Genomic DNA, 16064 nt, shown 5'->3' on the forward strand with positions numbered 1-16064 from the left:
GTGTTAATTATTCTTTGCATGTCATAATTTGGGATTAGAAGTACAAATTGATTAAATTCTAGGAACTTATCCTTAATAGATATTCATGAAATGTACAAAGATCACCATACAAGGATGTTCTTTGCAGCATTGTTTATATTAGCAAAATATTAGAAATATCTCACTTGTTTATCAGTAAGAGATTGGATAAATAATTTGTGATCTAGCCATAGAGAGGAATAAAAACAAAGCATCTATTTATGTTCTGACACAGAAATGTATCCAAAATACATGTTAAGTGATAAGTTGCAAATTAGCATAACTAGTATAATTCCAGTTTGGGTTAGACTTGCATGTTAGTATATGCCTGTGAAGGGCTTCCCATGTGGCTCAGTGGGTAAAGAATCTTCCTGCAGTGCAGGAGATGAAGGCAGATGTGAGTTTGATCCCCATGTTGGTAAGATTCCCTGGAGGAGGGCGTGGCAACTCACTCCAGTATTCTTACCAGGAGAATACCATGGACAGAGGAGCCTGGCAGGCTGGGTCACAAAGAATTGGACACGACTGAGCAGCTGAGCACGCACGCATGCACGCATATGCATGTGGAAACCTCTAGAAGAATATATATCAAACTTAAAGATGATTCTCTGTCGGAAGGATAAGATGATGCAAGAACTTGTGCCGTATGCTTTATGTCTGTATATTTTAATTGTCTTAAATGAGCACTGTTATTTTTGTAATTAAAAACATGATTAAAAAATATGAATTTGCCCTTAATTCAACTGCCCTATTGTAATTTTTTTTAAAGTGTATAAAGTAGGGGCAAAAGCCTTGCAAATTTTTCCATTTCTTTAAGAAAATATTCCATTATCAGGATGAGGAAAAAGCAAAAAAAAAAAAGAGATCAAAACCTTTTCCCCCTTTGGTAACAGTGTTCTGGTCTTTCTACATGAGAAAAGATAAAGGAGAAAATGAAATCTGTTTCTTGTTTTTGTTTTGTGTTTGCCTTGTTTTGAAAGATGAGTAAATGTACAGAGGTCTGGAACCATGAAGCCAGCAAAGAAACCACCTCAGTAGTGAATTACTGTTCCAGTCGAAATAGACAAAGCCCCACACTGAAAGACAGCATTGCCCAGGATTGTAAATATCCCCCATTCTCATGCTGGTGAGGATGTCCATAGATAGCTTGAAACTTCAATTTGAAGCAAAAACCTATGTCTTATCCTGGGGGACCATGTTAAAACCTTCCCTTGAGCTGCTGGTCTGCCTCCCTGTGGAGAACAGAGATGGAAGCTGACAGGCATAATTTATGCTGCAAATGGGTTGGGAAAGCCTTGTCAGGAGGAGCCCGGCTGCCCAGACCTGCAGGAAATGATGGGAGGAGGAAGTGGAGAAGGAGGAAGAAGTAAAGAACATGCAAGAGTCTTTATCCTTCAGATGAATAGAAAGCACACTCAGAATGAACAACCCTGATGTGTGCTTCCCTGGCCAAGACCTAGCCACCTTCCCTAGAGCTCTTCTGAATTCTACACTAGACGGAGGGCAAAATAAGGGCAGAGACCTTGTCTCTGTCTTGTTCATTGCTGTATCCCCAACACCGAGGAAAAAAGAAGTGGTGAATTCATACTTGTTAACTTTTGAATGAATGTTCTCCTATACAAGTAGACTCTATCTGGAGTAGTCTACCTTGGTACCATGCAGTCTTCCCGCGGGCTGGAAGGCTAAAGGTAGCTTGTAGTCAGCTCAACCATGTGCCAAATACAGTCAACGTGCACTTTGCTTGGAACTCTCTTGTGACAAACCTTTTCTTTACCTTCATATTTCCAGATACAGCCAAAAGGCAGCGAGGAATGGAATGAAAAATCAGTTCAACCTCCATGAGCTGAAAATGAAGGGCCCTGAGCCAGTGGTCAGTCAGATTATTGACAAACTGAAGCACATTAACCAGGTATGTGTGTATCCAGCAAAAACAGATATGGCAAAAAATTGAGCGACGGGTGATGTTGAGTGTTCAAACTGTGTTCTTGGGCTTTGGGAAAGGCAGCCATGTTCATTTTCTTCAGAGTCTCTCCGCTAAAAAGGACTTCTGACCTTTGTTTTTCACCCCACTTTTAAATTATAAAGAAAATATTGCAACATAAGAGAAAGCTTGGAAAACAGCAGGAAAAGTGTTTGTCTCAACCCCACTAGTGCATCCTGTTTTCATTTTTACGTATTCTTTTTTAATATTTGATCAGAAAATCACACATAGACTTTTTACATAATTGGAAGTATATTAGTTATTTCTGCATCTTAAAATTAACACTGTATTGGAAACACTTTTTCATGTTGCCACAAATCTGCATACTAATCATCTTTTGTAGCCCCAAAAGATTCCTTTGAGTGTTAATTATAATTCATTTGCTTTTGCTATGCATTCAAATTGCTTCAAACTTTTACCATTAAATAAAGTGACCTCCTGCATAGTGCTATCTCCTGATCTTAGATCAATTTCTTAACATACTGGAGTTATGGGGTTAAAGGATACGAGCATTTTACTGCATGTTTCCAAACTGCTGTCCAATGGGGATGTGACAGCTTTCACTGCCACCAGCAAGATATGAGAGGACCAGCTTCACTGCATTCATGCCAACTTCTGAGTCATTGCCATGCACAGAGCACCCACAGATTCCCTTGACTTGTACAGTTTTTCTTTTCAGGAGTTTAGTAACTGAGACACGAATAGAAGTTAGTTGTACCATCTGCTTGTGATTGCTTTGTGGCCACAGTTTTAAAAATGCCATAAAAAATGCCACCAGATACCAGAGTGGCAGTGTTCCTACCCTATGGTCCATGGGCGGGAGGGCCCTGGCACCACTGACTTCTATTCGTAGCTGAGGAAGGACTTAATGAAATTCAACTCCTTCTGCAAGGACAGAAGTTTCTGTAGGATGACATTGGCATGATTTTGTCTTTTCCTGTGAAGTTTAGCAGTGAAATCTTTATGGTTTTTAGGAAAAATGTTTGGAAGGGCTTCCTAATAGTGACGTATTTCATGGCGAGTGGCATTGTAAAAGTATTTACTACACTTTTGAGTGAGATTCCTCCAGAGCCTAATAAACTGCTCTGCTCTCCATGAGCACTTAATAAATAGTTGTTACTGCTTCTGAGCACAGAATAGTGGCAGTATTTGCATAACAGATCCTTCTTTTTGGTGAACTCACAACCTTACTAAGTTCTATAAAGCCTGGTTACATACAGGATGTTTCAAAACACATCTCTGAAGAATTCAGAGCACAGCGTAAACCTCCCATTGCTGATGATGTGCTTTACCTGGGGACAACGTCAGTGTTTCTTTGAATTATTTCTAAATTATCTCAAACCAAATGTGTCTGGGTGACTCCACTCGACTGGTTAGATCCAAGCACTGGTGAGGCCAGAACCTCAGGGTCCATCTCTGTGCCCCTCATTTTAAATGAAGAATAGTGTCAGCAGATATCTTTGGTCACCAGACGTGAAAGAATACCTCCTATGTGCTCAGCCAGGTGCCAGGGAGTTTGAGGATTCAAAAGGAGTCTGGCCTATTTTCATACCTTCCTTGGAGGAGAAACACGAGCATGTTTAAATACAAAGAAAAGGCAGCCAGTAATGAAGACGAGCTAGACAGTGATGTTGCTCATCAGTTTGGGGGTGGTTTGCTTAGGCCTGAGGTGGTCTGGGCTACTGTGAGAAGGATTTCATAAGAAATATCAGAGAAAGACCTGTGGATGGAGCCCCACCCTGTAAAAAGGGAAAGCTGCATCAGAGCATATGATCTGGCAGTCACTAAAAATGACTATTTATAGCAAGCCCCTCAGTAAAGACTTTGGGTGTTTGATATTAATGCTCTGGGAGACCATGTCGTATAGTGAATAGAACATGGGCTTTGAATCCACATGGATCCCAATTCAACTGTGGGTCTTACTAGATATATAACTTTGGGCAAGTCATTCAACCTCTCTGAGCTTTAGTTTTCTCATCTGTAGTATTTAAAGTTAGCAAAATAGTCCCTTACAAGGTTATTATGAGTACAAGAAATTATATCTACGTATCTATGGCTATTCATATCCCATTATATAAAATTTATGTATAATTATGCATTTTACATATATGCATATATATATACACACACACACACATATACACACACAAATATATAATTGCATGTGCATGACACAGTTAAGGTGATTATTATAGTCAGGATTTCCTCTGTAGTCAGGACTTGAGTGAGTCTGAAAGAGAGCAGTATTCCAATACTTTTTCCCAGTCTAATTCTGCCACCCAAATTTTGGGTGGATCAAAGAGATCCCTTTGATACATCTTTCTCTCCCATGTTTTTTCCTTCTTTCTCGTCATTCTAACTTTCAGCCACAAAAGGTGAAGCCTCTTCACAGGTAGGGAGGTGTATATTGTCAGTGTCGGAAAAGTCACCATTATAATTACTTTCTCCTACCTTTGCCATGGACATATATGTGGACATTTTTGGTTCCCTTATAAATACCATTGAGCAACCAATTAATTCTCATTGATAGACCAGTTTTACCTGTTTAAGTTGAGCTGTTAAAATTGGTTGGGCTCCAAACACCCACGCTGGTTTTTTCTTGTCTCATCTGTATTGCTTTACATGGCCAAAACATATCTTCTTTCAGACCTTCAGTAAAATTCATATTTTGGCCATGGTTCAATCTGAAAGTGAGACACTTTAGGGAAGTCATAATGAAGAATGGGATGATGATGATAATGTGTTGTATTTGTATAGCACTGAACCATATTTCAAAGTGCTTTTATGTCCTAAAAGTCTAACTGCTCATATTGGAAAAAAAATATCCAGCCTGGAATTGTATAAGATATAGTACTGTCAAAGAATCATTCTTTTCAGGAACTCATTGTTACCCTTGGGTATTATTTCATCCTCACTGCCTCCTGGGAGGTAAGTGATAATGTTTGTCCCTTTTTTATAGCTAGGGAAACTGAGGCAGAAAGCCATTAAGGGCTGTGTGGGCATGCTGCCAAAACATCCAGTAAGTTCAGTTGAAAATTCGACCAATCATCCAGATGTTGTTTCCTATTCACTGCCAAACATCTGGATTCACTGAATGCCTGGCTACATTGACCTAAAGTTTTAGTGATGAGGAGGTAGAATCAAGTTAACTTGCCTCAGTTCACATGTAAGTGAGTGGAGAATCCAGGAGTATAATGTTATTTTCCTAAGCTCCTCGCTTGGTGCTGCAACTATTAAACTACAGCAGAATGCTCCAACACATGCAACTGTAAGTGCAGAGATGCTTTTGTCTATGCATGCATGCCCAAGTGTGTTCCATCCCGGTGGACTATGGCTAGGCCATTTATGAGCACATCCCCAAAGACCTCTTCACTTTCTTCCATGGAAATTCTCAGCTGCCTCCTTTCAAGTTATGGTTGCTGTTGATAGGATTTGAAATAATATATTCACTGAGGGAATAATGTAACATTGTTTCTGTATTGACAGTCCCACGATGTAACCTGGAGGGGACGTGTTCAGGGTCAGGCCCGGGGCCCCTTTCCTGGGAAGGCCTGCAGGTGTGGAATGTCCTCCCCTCCTCCTTCCAAACCAGAGTTCTTGTGTAACATTCCCACGATTGGAAATGAGGACCCTTTTATTTCCTTTTCAGTTTCTAATTTGTGTGTGAGGATTTATTGTCTTGTGTTAGGAGAGAAATTGAACTCTTAAGTCCTCAATGTCAGTCCTGGACTTTGCTGGGCCATGTTGCTTTTAAAAAAAATTGTGTTTTTCTTAATATCCTGCTTCAAGCCTCCTGCATGGAGAGAAGACCCCACAAATACCAAGAATGATCATGATACACTCTTACCCACAGGCCACTGTGGCCTATGTGTCCTCTGACTCAGTTTGTTGGTAAGTTTCTCTCTAAGAGTCACTGTGTCGTTAGAGACCTTAAACTACTACAGAAGCTATTGTTTCCAAGAAAAACCTAGCTGTTTATTATTTTCCCTCAGTTTCAGTTTGGGTTCAAATGAAATTCCAGAAATTGTTTTCCTGCCTGTTGGAAACAGTTGAAGCCAGAGCAGTCAATACCTGCTCATTTGGTGTCAGAGCTTTTCATTCAAAGTTGGATACTCTCATCTGTTTGGGATGGTTGAAATGTCCTGCTGAATGGTGGGGGTGTGGACGAGGTGGCCTCTTAAGATTCCTTCCAGCCGTGTGATTCAGTGATTTGTGGCTCAAGGTCAGGCTTTAACCCAGCACCCTCTTGTGAACAAGTCTTGTGACTTTATTCTCTGCCCTGCCACTCTTTTATAAACACCCTGTTCCCAAGTCACCCCTTTCTACTTTGTAACCTCTCATCTTTTCAGAGATTCTTCCCTTCCCACCAGTCTTCCAGCCTGGGCAGATGGAACTTAAACTTGCCCTTCCCCCTACCCAATTCTTCTGTTCTCCTGCCTTGTTCTCATGAGGCCATGAAAACATTAAACTACAAAAACACTTTTGCATTTATCACCCTCCTCCAGAACCAGATAGGTGATCTGTCTTCAGATCTTGTTAGCCATGTGACTCCATATGAATGATAATAATTCTACCATCAATTTGCACAGCACAATTCAATTTGTAAAGCTCTTTCATGAACATTACCTAAATCGATCTTCACAATGACTCAGAGAAGCAGACATTATTACCTAGATTTACCAGATGAAGAACCTATGGGCACTGACGTCTAAGTGACCTTCATATAGTAAGTGGTCAAACTAGACCTAGAATCAAGGGGGACTGATTTCAGTCTCTGTGCTCTTTCCTTCTATGTCTTTGAAGACACAGCATGCCTTGCTATGGTTAGCATGATCCATATATAAATGATGTGCAGAAAGAAGTACAAATAGCAGAAACTCCTTAATTTGTCTAACGATTTCCAAGTCCCTAATGTAGTAATGTCTATGGTCTGAAGCTCTAAAATAGGCAGCAAAGAAAAAATAAGCATGCTGTTTACCAAGCTCCCACTGGGAAGAATCTTAGAAAACTGACCACAGTTGTGTATGGTGTGGAAACTAAGGCACTTTGTGACACAGACAGCAGACAAACTTTCTATTAGCTATCTCTAACTCATAAAATGATTTTAAATGGCCAAAGAAAATTTTAAATGTGGAGCAGACAGTGGAATGTCTCCACTTCCATCCCCCTTCATAAATACCTGAAAAGTATTTTTAAGATGCCTAACAGATTATTTTGGTATCGTGAAAAGACACTAACTTAGAAATGGAAAGTTGCAGCTTTAATAAATTAATTAATAAAGTTGTTACATGTCAGAAAATTACCCAGGGCATACCTTAGCATGTAAGTTTTAAAAATCTTTAAATGAATCTCAAGCATGATCAAAAATTCTTTGAGTAACTTTTTTCATAGTCTTCTCACAATAAAACCAATGAGAGTCATAAAATGCTGGCCTATTCCAATGGTTGCTAGAAAAGCTAACACTGATCTAAAATTTCTAAACCAAAGGAGAAACCTTTTGAGAGTCAAATTTAAATAAAAGGCCTTTCCAAATGAAATTATGTCCCAGTGTTTCTCACACTTCTTCACATACATATAGTGTAGCAGAACTCTAATAATTGCCATTTCCATATGGAGTCAGAATGTGTGTGTGTGTGTGTGAAAGACAGAGTATCTACAATGGCATATTAACAACAGCCAATGAATGACTTCTGAGTTATAAAAGAACAATGTGAGTTGGTCTTCAAATACCGGACCTAGACTCTGTGGAGCTAAACATGATTTCATGAAGTAAAAGGGAATTAGCTGATGCATTCCAAAACACATTTATCATTAAAAAATCTTCTGTCATTTTGCTTAATAGCTTGAAAAATAATTACAGTGTCTGGTGGCTTTGGGGAGCATGTGTTTTTAATATCTTAATTATTATGTACAGTTTAATAACACTGCACCAAGATGAATTCCCAAGTATTTCATATTAAATTTCTTGAAAATGAACTATTTGCTTTTTTTAGAAGATACAGGATTAAAGGTACTTAAATTGGGTCATGTATTTTAATCTTTGCACATTAAGTTAAATTATTCAAAAACAGATAATAAGTCAAGAGTGATAAGCCAAAATGTTGTTGATAGCAGTCTTGTGGTGATTGTGACTTAGCAGTGAAAGGAAATACATGATCTTTTTTCATTGCAGTATTATACTCTTTTGTAAGATTTTTTTTAGTACGAAGTATTGGAAGTGTTAGCTATGGAAAGACAAGTTCTACATATGAAAAGGAAATTCTATCAAACTATAAAGGCTATTGGGTTTACAAAGTTAGAAATATATTTCCGAAATATCTATGAAATTCATAGAGTCTCTTATTTACATCTACCTGCTGGCCAAATACAACACAGCAAAAATAAATGCTTACAAATGATTGCTCTCTACCCCCATAAACCTGTATTATAAGCAGTATATTGGTGTATGTATGTTCAAATACTATTTGGAAATTCAGAGACAACTTTTATACTGATATATTTATGAATATATATGTATCCTGCCTCTGGATTGTCAGCTCCTTAAGTCTGAGATCATGCATACAACTCTGTTTTCTATAACACCTAACATAGTGGCATATACAGAATAGACCCTCATATACAGTATTTTATAGATCAATTCATTCAAAGAAGTTAATCTTTGTTGCCCTAAATTCATTTCTGAACTTTGATTTAATTTGAGGTACTTTTCACATTCAATATTAACCAGTTTTTGTGCTAAAGAAGAGGGTTATGTAAGTGCACTGTTATAGTTTGCAGGGATGTTTCGGTCATAAGGGTCCAGCCCTTTGATTTTATAGATGAAGAAATGAAAACCTAGAGAGAGAAATGACTTGTCCAAAGTCACACTGCTAGTAAATGACAAAGCTGGGCCTAGGAAACAAACAGATTGATAGTTTGTAGTGCCTTTGCTCTGCTTCCAAAGGCCCTTGTGTAATGCAAAACATGCTTGTAAACACGCAAGCACATTTTCTTATACAGAACTCCCAACCACAGCAGAAGCCCCTACTGAAGCAGTTCATCTTTGCAACAAAAATGGGCCTAACAAGAGACAGGAACTTGCTAATTATTTATCTCTTGTCGTATCTATTAACTAGTGTTTGGTCATAACAAGTACACTTCAGTGCCTCCTGCCTCATTAAACCCAGTGAGCAATGGTTGCACGTGGGTAGGGGCCAGGGAAGGGGCCTCTCTGCTGGGCTCACTGGACCCAAACCGGGCAGAGTCAGCAGGACCAGCTCGTGGTTTTATGCCCACTCACACATTCTGACTTGGGCTCCTGTCCACATTCAGGATTAGTCATTAGTCATCCTTTCACTCTCATGCTCGTATCTCAACTCCTCCACCTTCCTGGGTACCCTATAATGATTTATCCAGTGCTTCTCCCTCCTTCCAGAATGGCAGAATTAGCATCATATTAGTCAGTGGGCTTATGTGCCAGTTAGCTCAGTTGTCAAGGCAGTGTGTTCAGATTCTGTTCCACGGGGAGGAGAGATGTGGGAGACGTGCTGTGGCGGTTATTCTGCGTCCCCCATTCCTATTTTAACCAGAGTGTGTCTAAAATCTGCTTTACATATGGGTCTTCTAAATAAGATTTCACTTAAACAAAGGGCTTCAACTGCTAAAACAATAAAAAGTCTCAGAGTGCCCTTGAAGCTAATATTAAAGGTTTAATCCCATATGGAGCCATTTCTTCATATGAGCATTCACTCAATGAATGTACTAAGTATCTACAATACACAAGGCAGTCACAGAATGCCTTCCAATCTCCATCTGCCACTCCTAAAATGAACTGTTAATTAAAATGGAGACAACATGGAAAGTATGAATGGGTTGGTGGAGGCGTTATTCCTATTGGAAATGATGTTCCCATTGGAAGGCCCATTATTCTCATATTGGTGAGCCAAAAGTATCTTCTTTGAAGCTGAAGACCAAAACAAAGTTTTCCTTGCCCATGTCATTAGGATTTTGACAAAATTCAATGGGAATAAAACTAACTTCTGAATAGAGAGCAGATACTTTTGCCCCAGGATGGCAGCCCTATGTTAATTGGCTCAACCAAAAGTTTGGCCTTACTCCTTTATACATATGGTTATTGAGACCTAGGGCTTCCCCGGTGGCATTAGTGGTAAAGAACCAGCCTGCCAGTGCAGGAGACTTAAGAGACATGGGTTCAATCCCTGGGTCGGGAACATCCTGTGGAGGAGGGCATGGCAACCCACTCCAGTATCCTAGCCTGGAGAATCCCATGGACAGAGGAGCCTGGTGGGCTGCAGTCCATAGGTTGCAGAGTTGGACATGACTGAAGTGACTTAGCACACACACACTGAGACCTAACCTTCAACTGTAAACTCATTTGACATATGGCCAGGGATGTTTCCATATTCTGTGTAGGCTCAGTGTTAGTATTTAGTGAATGTAAAATAATAATAATGGGGTCAGTTCTGTGTGCCTAACTATATGCTTTCCTTAGATAGCAACCACGGTAATTTTGCATAGCAATTATTGGGTGGAATATTTCCAGCAGAGTTGTAATTAATGTTCAAAGTAAAAATTGTGTTATTATTCATATGTACTTCATTTTCTTGGATAATTTCCTAATATAGTTAAAGATGGTCTTATTTGTTTAGTTGATCTGTGTTATTTACTTCGTAGTCCATATCTTGCTAGTTCATCACTTTTCAAGGTAGTAACTATTCTGCACTATGGGTAAGCAGTTGACAAGACCAAAACAGCTAAGAGAATTCCCATTGTGATATGTCCTAGATAATGACGCCCAATGTCAGATCAGTTTATATCCCATGGCACTGAAGAGTTTTCTGGTTATTCTCGTGGTATCACTATTAGCAAATTTTGAGTCATCACAACAAGCAGAAGAAGAGCCAAAAGACTGGAAACAGGCACAAAGTTTTACCCTCACGTTGAATAAGGAGGGGCAGTTGGATTGTGGAAACCACACATCAGGGAACCTGGTATCACATCTTCCCCGAATTCTAGACTAGAATCTTGGAGGCTGTGAGCTTCCAGACACCATGATGATAGTTACTAGGAGCCACTTTGGGCTCACTCAGAACAAATCATACCACTTCCCCATACTTATGTGTACATGTGATATTGATATGGTATACCTAGATTTCAGCAAAGTGTTTGACAGAAACTCCTATGATCGTTTTTAAACAAGTGACACAAAATGTTGGCTAAGTAATCATATGGTTTGGTGAATGTGTAACTAATTCAGCATCATTCCTGAAGAGTGTTTTCTTAATGTGTCAGTGTTAGCCTGGAGAGAGGCTTTTAGCTGTTTGCTTTGACCTTTACTGCCTAAAGTTTTTACCAATGACTTACTACAGACAGAGAAGACATGCTTTTGATATTTAGTGATGACATGAAGCTAGATGGGGTTAGCCGATGCATAGATAACACAATGAGGATCTCAAAATATCTCAGTAGGATAGAATGGCAGAAAAAACTAGCAGGGTGAAATGTTTCAGGGAAAAATGGGAAGTATTACATGAAGATGCGCAAACATGATTTAGCCACCCTTTTGACGTTGTGGCTATTTTGGGGATTGGGGGGAATGGAGGCAGGTAAATATATACATATGTGTTGGAGTAGAGGAGGGAGAGCATGCAAGTAAGTAACTAGAGAAATACTGTCGATCCTGTTTAAAGGTTCAGAAGAACTCTTTGAGGATTGTAAGCTTCACTATTCCACATGAGTTTTTAATAAACCAATACTACCTGCTTCCGTTGTAAAGTCTTATTGGTATGTGACTTAGAGTCATAATGAGAAATTGGAGAGCCTCAACACTATATAATCTAGTTTGGGGGAAAGTACAAAGGCTTTAGAACCAAACATAGATCTATGTTTAAGTCCCAGATGTGTCACTTTGTGATTGCCTAGCTTGTGGCCGAATTATTTAACCTCATTGTACCTCAAGTCCCCTAATCTGTGAAATAGCTATACTGCAATCTATCTTGAAGGTTTAGTAGAAGTGTTAGAGATAATCCATGTAGTAGCACAGTAAATCATTGGTCTCCAATCTCTTTGCCACCAGGGACCAGTTTCGTGGAAGACAGTTTTCTGTGGAGCGGGGGTTGTGGGGGAATGGTTTTGAGATGATTCAAGTGCATTACATTTACTGAGCACTTTATTTCTTTTTTTTAATTAATTTATTTATTTTAATTGGAGGCTAATCACTTTACAATATTGTAGTGGTTTTTGCCGTACATCAACATGAATCAGCCATGGGCGCACATGTGTTCCCCATCCAGAAGCCCCCTCCCACTTCCTTCCCCATCCCATCCCCCAGGGTCATCCCAATGAGCACTTTATTTCTAATCTAATGCTGCCACTGATATGAAGGGAGGTACCAGTCTGTGGCCTGGAGGATGGGGACCCTTGCAATAAATTATAGTTACTCTCTTTCTTCGTATTATGATATCTGAAGAGTTAACATAAAGGAAAGTCACAGGTAACCTTTTAAGTAACTTGATTCACTGTGCCTCAGTTTGTCAGTTTTTGGAATGTATAAATTATAACTTTTCTAGGTTGAATTATTGTTTAAATGATTTTAAATATAATTATCTCAACTGTAAAGATTCTTGGAAAAATATGTCTAGCCAATCCTTGACAGATTTTTTAACTATTTAAAGTTCAGTTTGACTCAAGGCAACTGAATGGAAAATGAAGATGATAAATTTAAAAACTATATATACATACATATGTATTAATATGTTCATATGTGTTTGTACACACACACACACATATATGAAGGAGTGTGTGTTTAAATTAAGTTCCTTAGATTTTTCCAAGTTTGAACTCTGCCCTAAAGTGGAGGATCTATAAATAGGCAGGCTATCCTTAGAGTATAGCTTAGAGACCATGATCCAGAAGTCCGATTTTAATCTTCAGCCCCACCAGGACCTTTCATGGGAGGATGGTATCAAGTGAAAAGACTTCAGAGATATAAAGTTCAGGGCAAATTAATCTGCATTCCTTTTGAACATCTTGCTCTCTGGTTGAAGATGGTGAGTAGTTCCTATATTTAAAACCCAGCTGACATGTTATCCTTATTGGCAGATGTCTCACAGGAGGTATTTAGAATGATTTTGAGTGGCATATAATATGTTCATGAGTGTGTGTGTGTGTATTTCACATGCCGACAGAGCAGAAAGAATTCACAGGGCTCGGGGCTACTGAGCTTTCTTGAGACACCATCACTTTCAGCTGTCGGGGTGATGTCACAAATGCCAGGAACACTGCCTAGGCCCAAATTCCCAAAGCTCAATTTTGCATTACAGAGTCTAAGGCAGACAAGACCCCTTCCATGGGCTCTGCCATCTAAGAACCATGGAATTTATTTGCTATAGGCTGGGACCAGCCGCCACTTGTTGTCAGGCTAAAAGAGAGCTGCCCCCTGCTGCCTGAGCCTTTATCCCTGCCTGGGATACCATGGAAAATGGGGAAGGAATCCAGACTCATTAATGGGCTGGTACAAAAGATTAAGCCAAGCTAGAGGCAGTTCGTTATAGCTGCATATGGATTCTTGAAGGCAGTTGAAGGATCTCCAGACTAGAATCCAGTGGTGCTGTTGCCTTTGTTCGCCAGACCCAAGTATATGATAAGGGTATCCCTGTAGGGAGCAGTTTTCTTACTGCTAGTTTCTATTTTACAGAATGTCATTCCCCTGGCTAGTGTAGCAAATTGGCTGATCAATAATTGCAATCTGATAACCCACAGTACCAATTATTGTTAAAGCTACAGGTTTTATTGTTAAGAGGCTGAGATGGAGCTCAGGTCTAAGCTTCTACTTGGATTAACAGCCTTTGTTCTTATCTGTTGCTCTTGGAAATCAGTTAAACCATAATTGCTTCTATGACTCCTTTTCAAAATGAAACTCAATCAGGAAAAAAAGTAAAACATATATATACTTTATATAATATATTTTATATATATGTATATCTCCTCACTGTTCATTTAGCACTTATTTATTGAATGCACACCTTATGTGCAATGCTGAGTCTGGTGGGCTCTATTGTTAAGATTAGAGAATCTCTCCTCCTTGTATAGACTTCTCACACATATGTGTATCATTACCATTTGAATTCATTTGTTCACTATTGAGCAGCTCTATGTACTGAGGTAGGGGCTGTGGACAAGGATATAGGAATAAGTTTAAGCACAATTCTTGCTTTCAAGGAGGGTGATGAAAACATACCTGCATAACTATAATCCAACATATAGTGTAAGTGTCACTAGACAAATATAAACCAAGTACTCTGCTCACCCAGAGAGAGAAGGATTAATTTCAAAACTTCATAAATAGGTAGCCTTTAAGTCTTTATGGCCTTGAAAGATGAGAATTTTGACAGATAGAGGTTGGTAGGAAGGATCTTCCTGGCAGAGAAATGTGGTATGCACAGTGGCACAACGACATGAAAATGCATCAATAGCCAGAGTGGAAGAGGATATAAGTAGTGAGAGATGAGACTGAAAAGATGGTATACTGCAAAATTTGGGAGGGTCATGAATAGTATAGAGAATCTGAATTTCCCTCTGTTAGCAGTGGAAGTTGGGGTAGAGAGAGAGGGGCATGCAAGTAAGTAGCTAGAGAAATACTATCTATTCTCTTTAAAGGTTCAGAAGAACTCTTTGGGGATTGTAAATTTCACTATTCCACATGAGTTTTGTGTTTTTTGTTTTTTTTTTTGAAGTCAAAATTGACATTTTAAAAAATTTATTTCTTTTACTTTACAATATTGCATTGGTTTTGCCATACATTGGCTTGAATCCTCCATGGGTGTACATGTGTTCCCCATCCTGAACCCCCCCTCCCACCACCCTCCCCATCCCATCCCTCTGGGTCATCCCAGTACACCAGCCCTGAGCACTCTGTCTCATGAGCTTTTAATAAACCAATACTACCTGTTTAATAAACCAATATTCCCTGAGCCAGTACAGGGGCTGGAGCCAGAGTGACGAGGTCAGATCAGTGTTTTATGATGTTAACTCCACGAGGAGCATGAAGGGTGGCTTGGACATCAGAAATTGGAAGCAAAGAGTTCAGTTAAGCTTGCTCAGGTTCACGAGGCGAAGATGCGAAGCTTGCTACTAAAAATCATTCACCTTCCTTTCCACTTCCTGATGGAACAGTTCAGGGGATGAAAACTGCTCTGTACCTAGTCGAGCCAGTCATCTTCTGGCTATTAGCCAGGACGTAGGGAGGCTGGAGTGTGCATTGGTTCGGGCTTCAAGAGTGAAGGTAACGTGGTGTGACCTCACAGCAGACCAGTACCTAACTCAGGTCTCACAGAAGAAAGATTATTTTTAATTCTGCTATTTCATTGAACCTGAAGTAGAAGTTCTCACAATAGAGTATTTAGAGTCCCTGGTGAATGTGTTAACTATTACTTTTTAATCAATTTGTTACACACTTTTTTATTCAGGATTCCAATTAAAAGTGGCTCCTTGGCTGTTGAATGTTGAGCGTCATCCATTCACTGAAGCCTCAAAAATTACCAAAACTGTGAGAAAGAGTGAGAGAGATTATAGTGGTTTTTCTTCAGCTGCCACCGTGGGTGCTTAGATGTGTTGGAGAGACGACTGTGTTTCGTGACAGCCTCACAAAGAGGAGGGGGGGGACCCGAGGGAAGCGGTGACTGTTCGCCTTCTCCAACCTCCTTAAAACACATTTTCCCATTTGTTACCAACTCCTGTGTCTTTCTAATTATGGCAGCTACTTATAGTTTGTGCTGTTTCCCTAGAATGGTCTTGGAGAACTTGATACACTTTATATATAGGGCTCTGCTTGTTCATTTTACTCAAACGTCTGCTGACAATGAGCTGACCTGACCTTTCACCGAGGCTGGCTGGCAGGCACTCGATACCACTTTTTCTCTCCACCTTAGCACTGTTGTGCCCTTGCTGGTCAGAGCAGATACAGAGAAGGCAGGCAGTGTAAAAGCTTGTCTACAGCACTTCCACAAGGGTAGAGTCTCATCTGCCCCACTCACCACTGTATCTTCTGCTTCTAGAACAGTGCTTG

At 39.7% G+C, this 16064-nt stretch overlaps 1 protein-coding gene across 1 annotated transcript in view; it reads left to right on the top strand.

Annotated features, from left to right (window-relative positions):
• Positions 1-16064, top strand: part of GPC3 (glypican 3) — a 439290-nt gene that overhangs the window by 324510 nt on the left and 98716 nt on the right. The window contains exon 6 of the mRNA XM_043459569.1: positions 1807-1927. Coding sequence (XP_043315504.1) covers positions 1807-1927 — 121 coding nt within the window. The remainder of the gene's footprint in view (positions 1-1806; positions 1928-16064) is intronic.

This window comes from Cervus canadensis, chromosome X (genome assembly GCF_019320065.1).
Source record: "Cervus canadensis isolate Bull #8, Minnesota chromosome X, ASM1932006v1, whole genome shotgun sequence".
Lineage (NCBI taxonomy): Eukaryota > Metazoa > Chordata > Mammalia > Artiodactyla > Cervidae > Cervus > Cervus canadensis.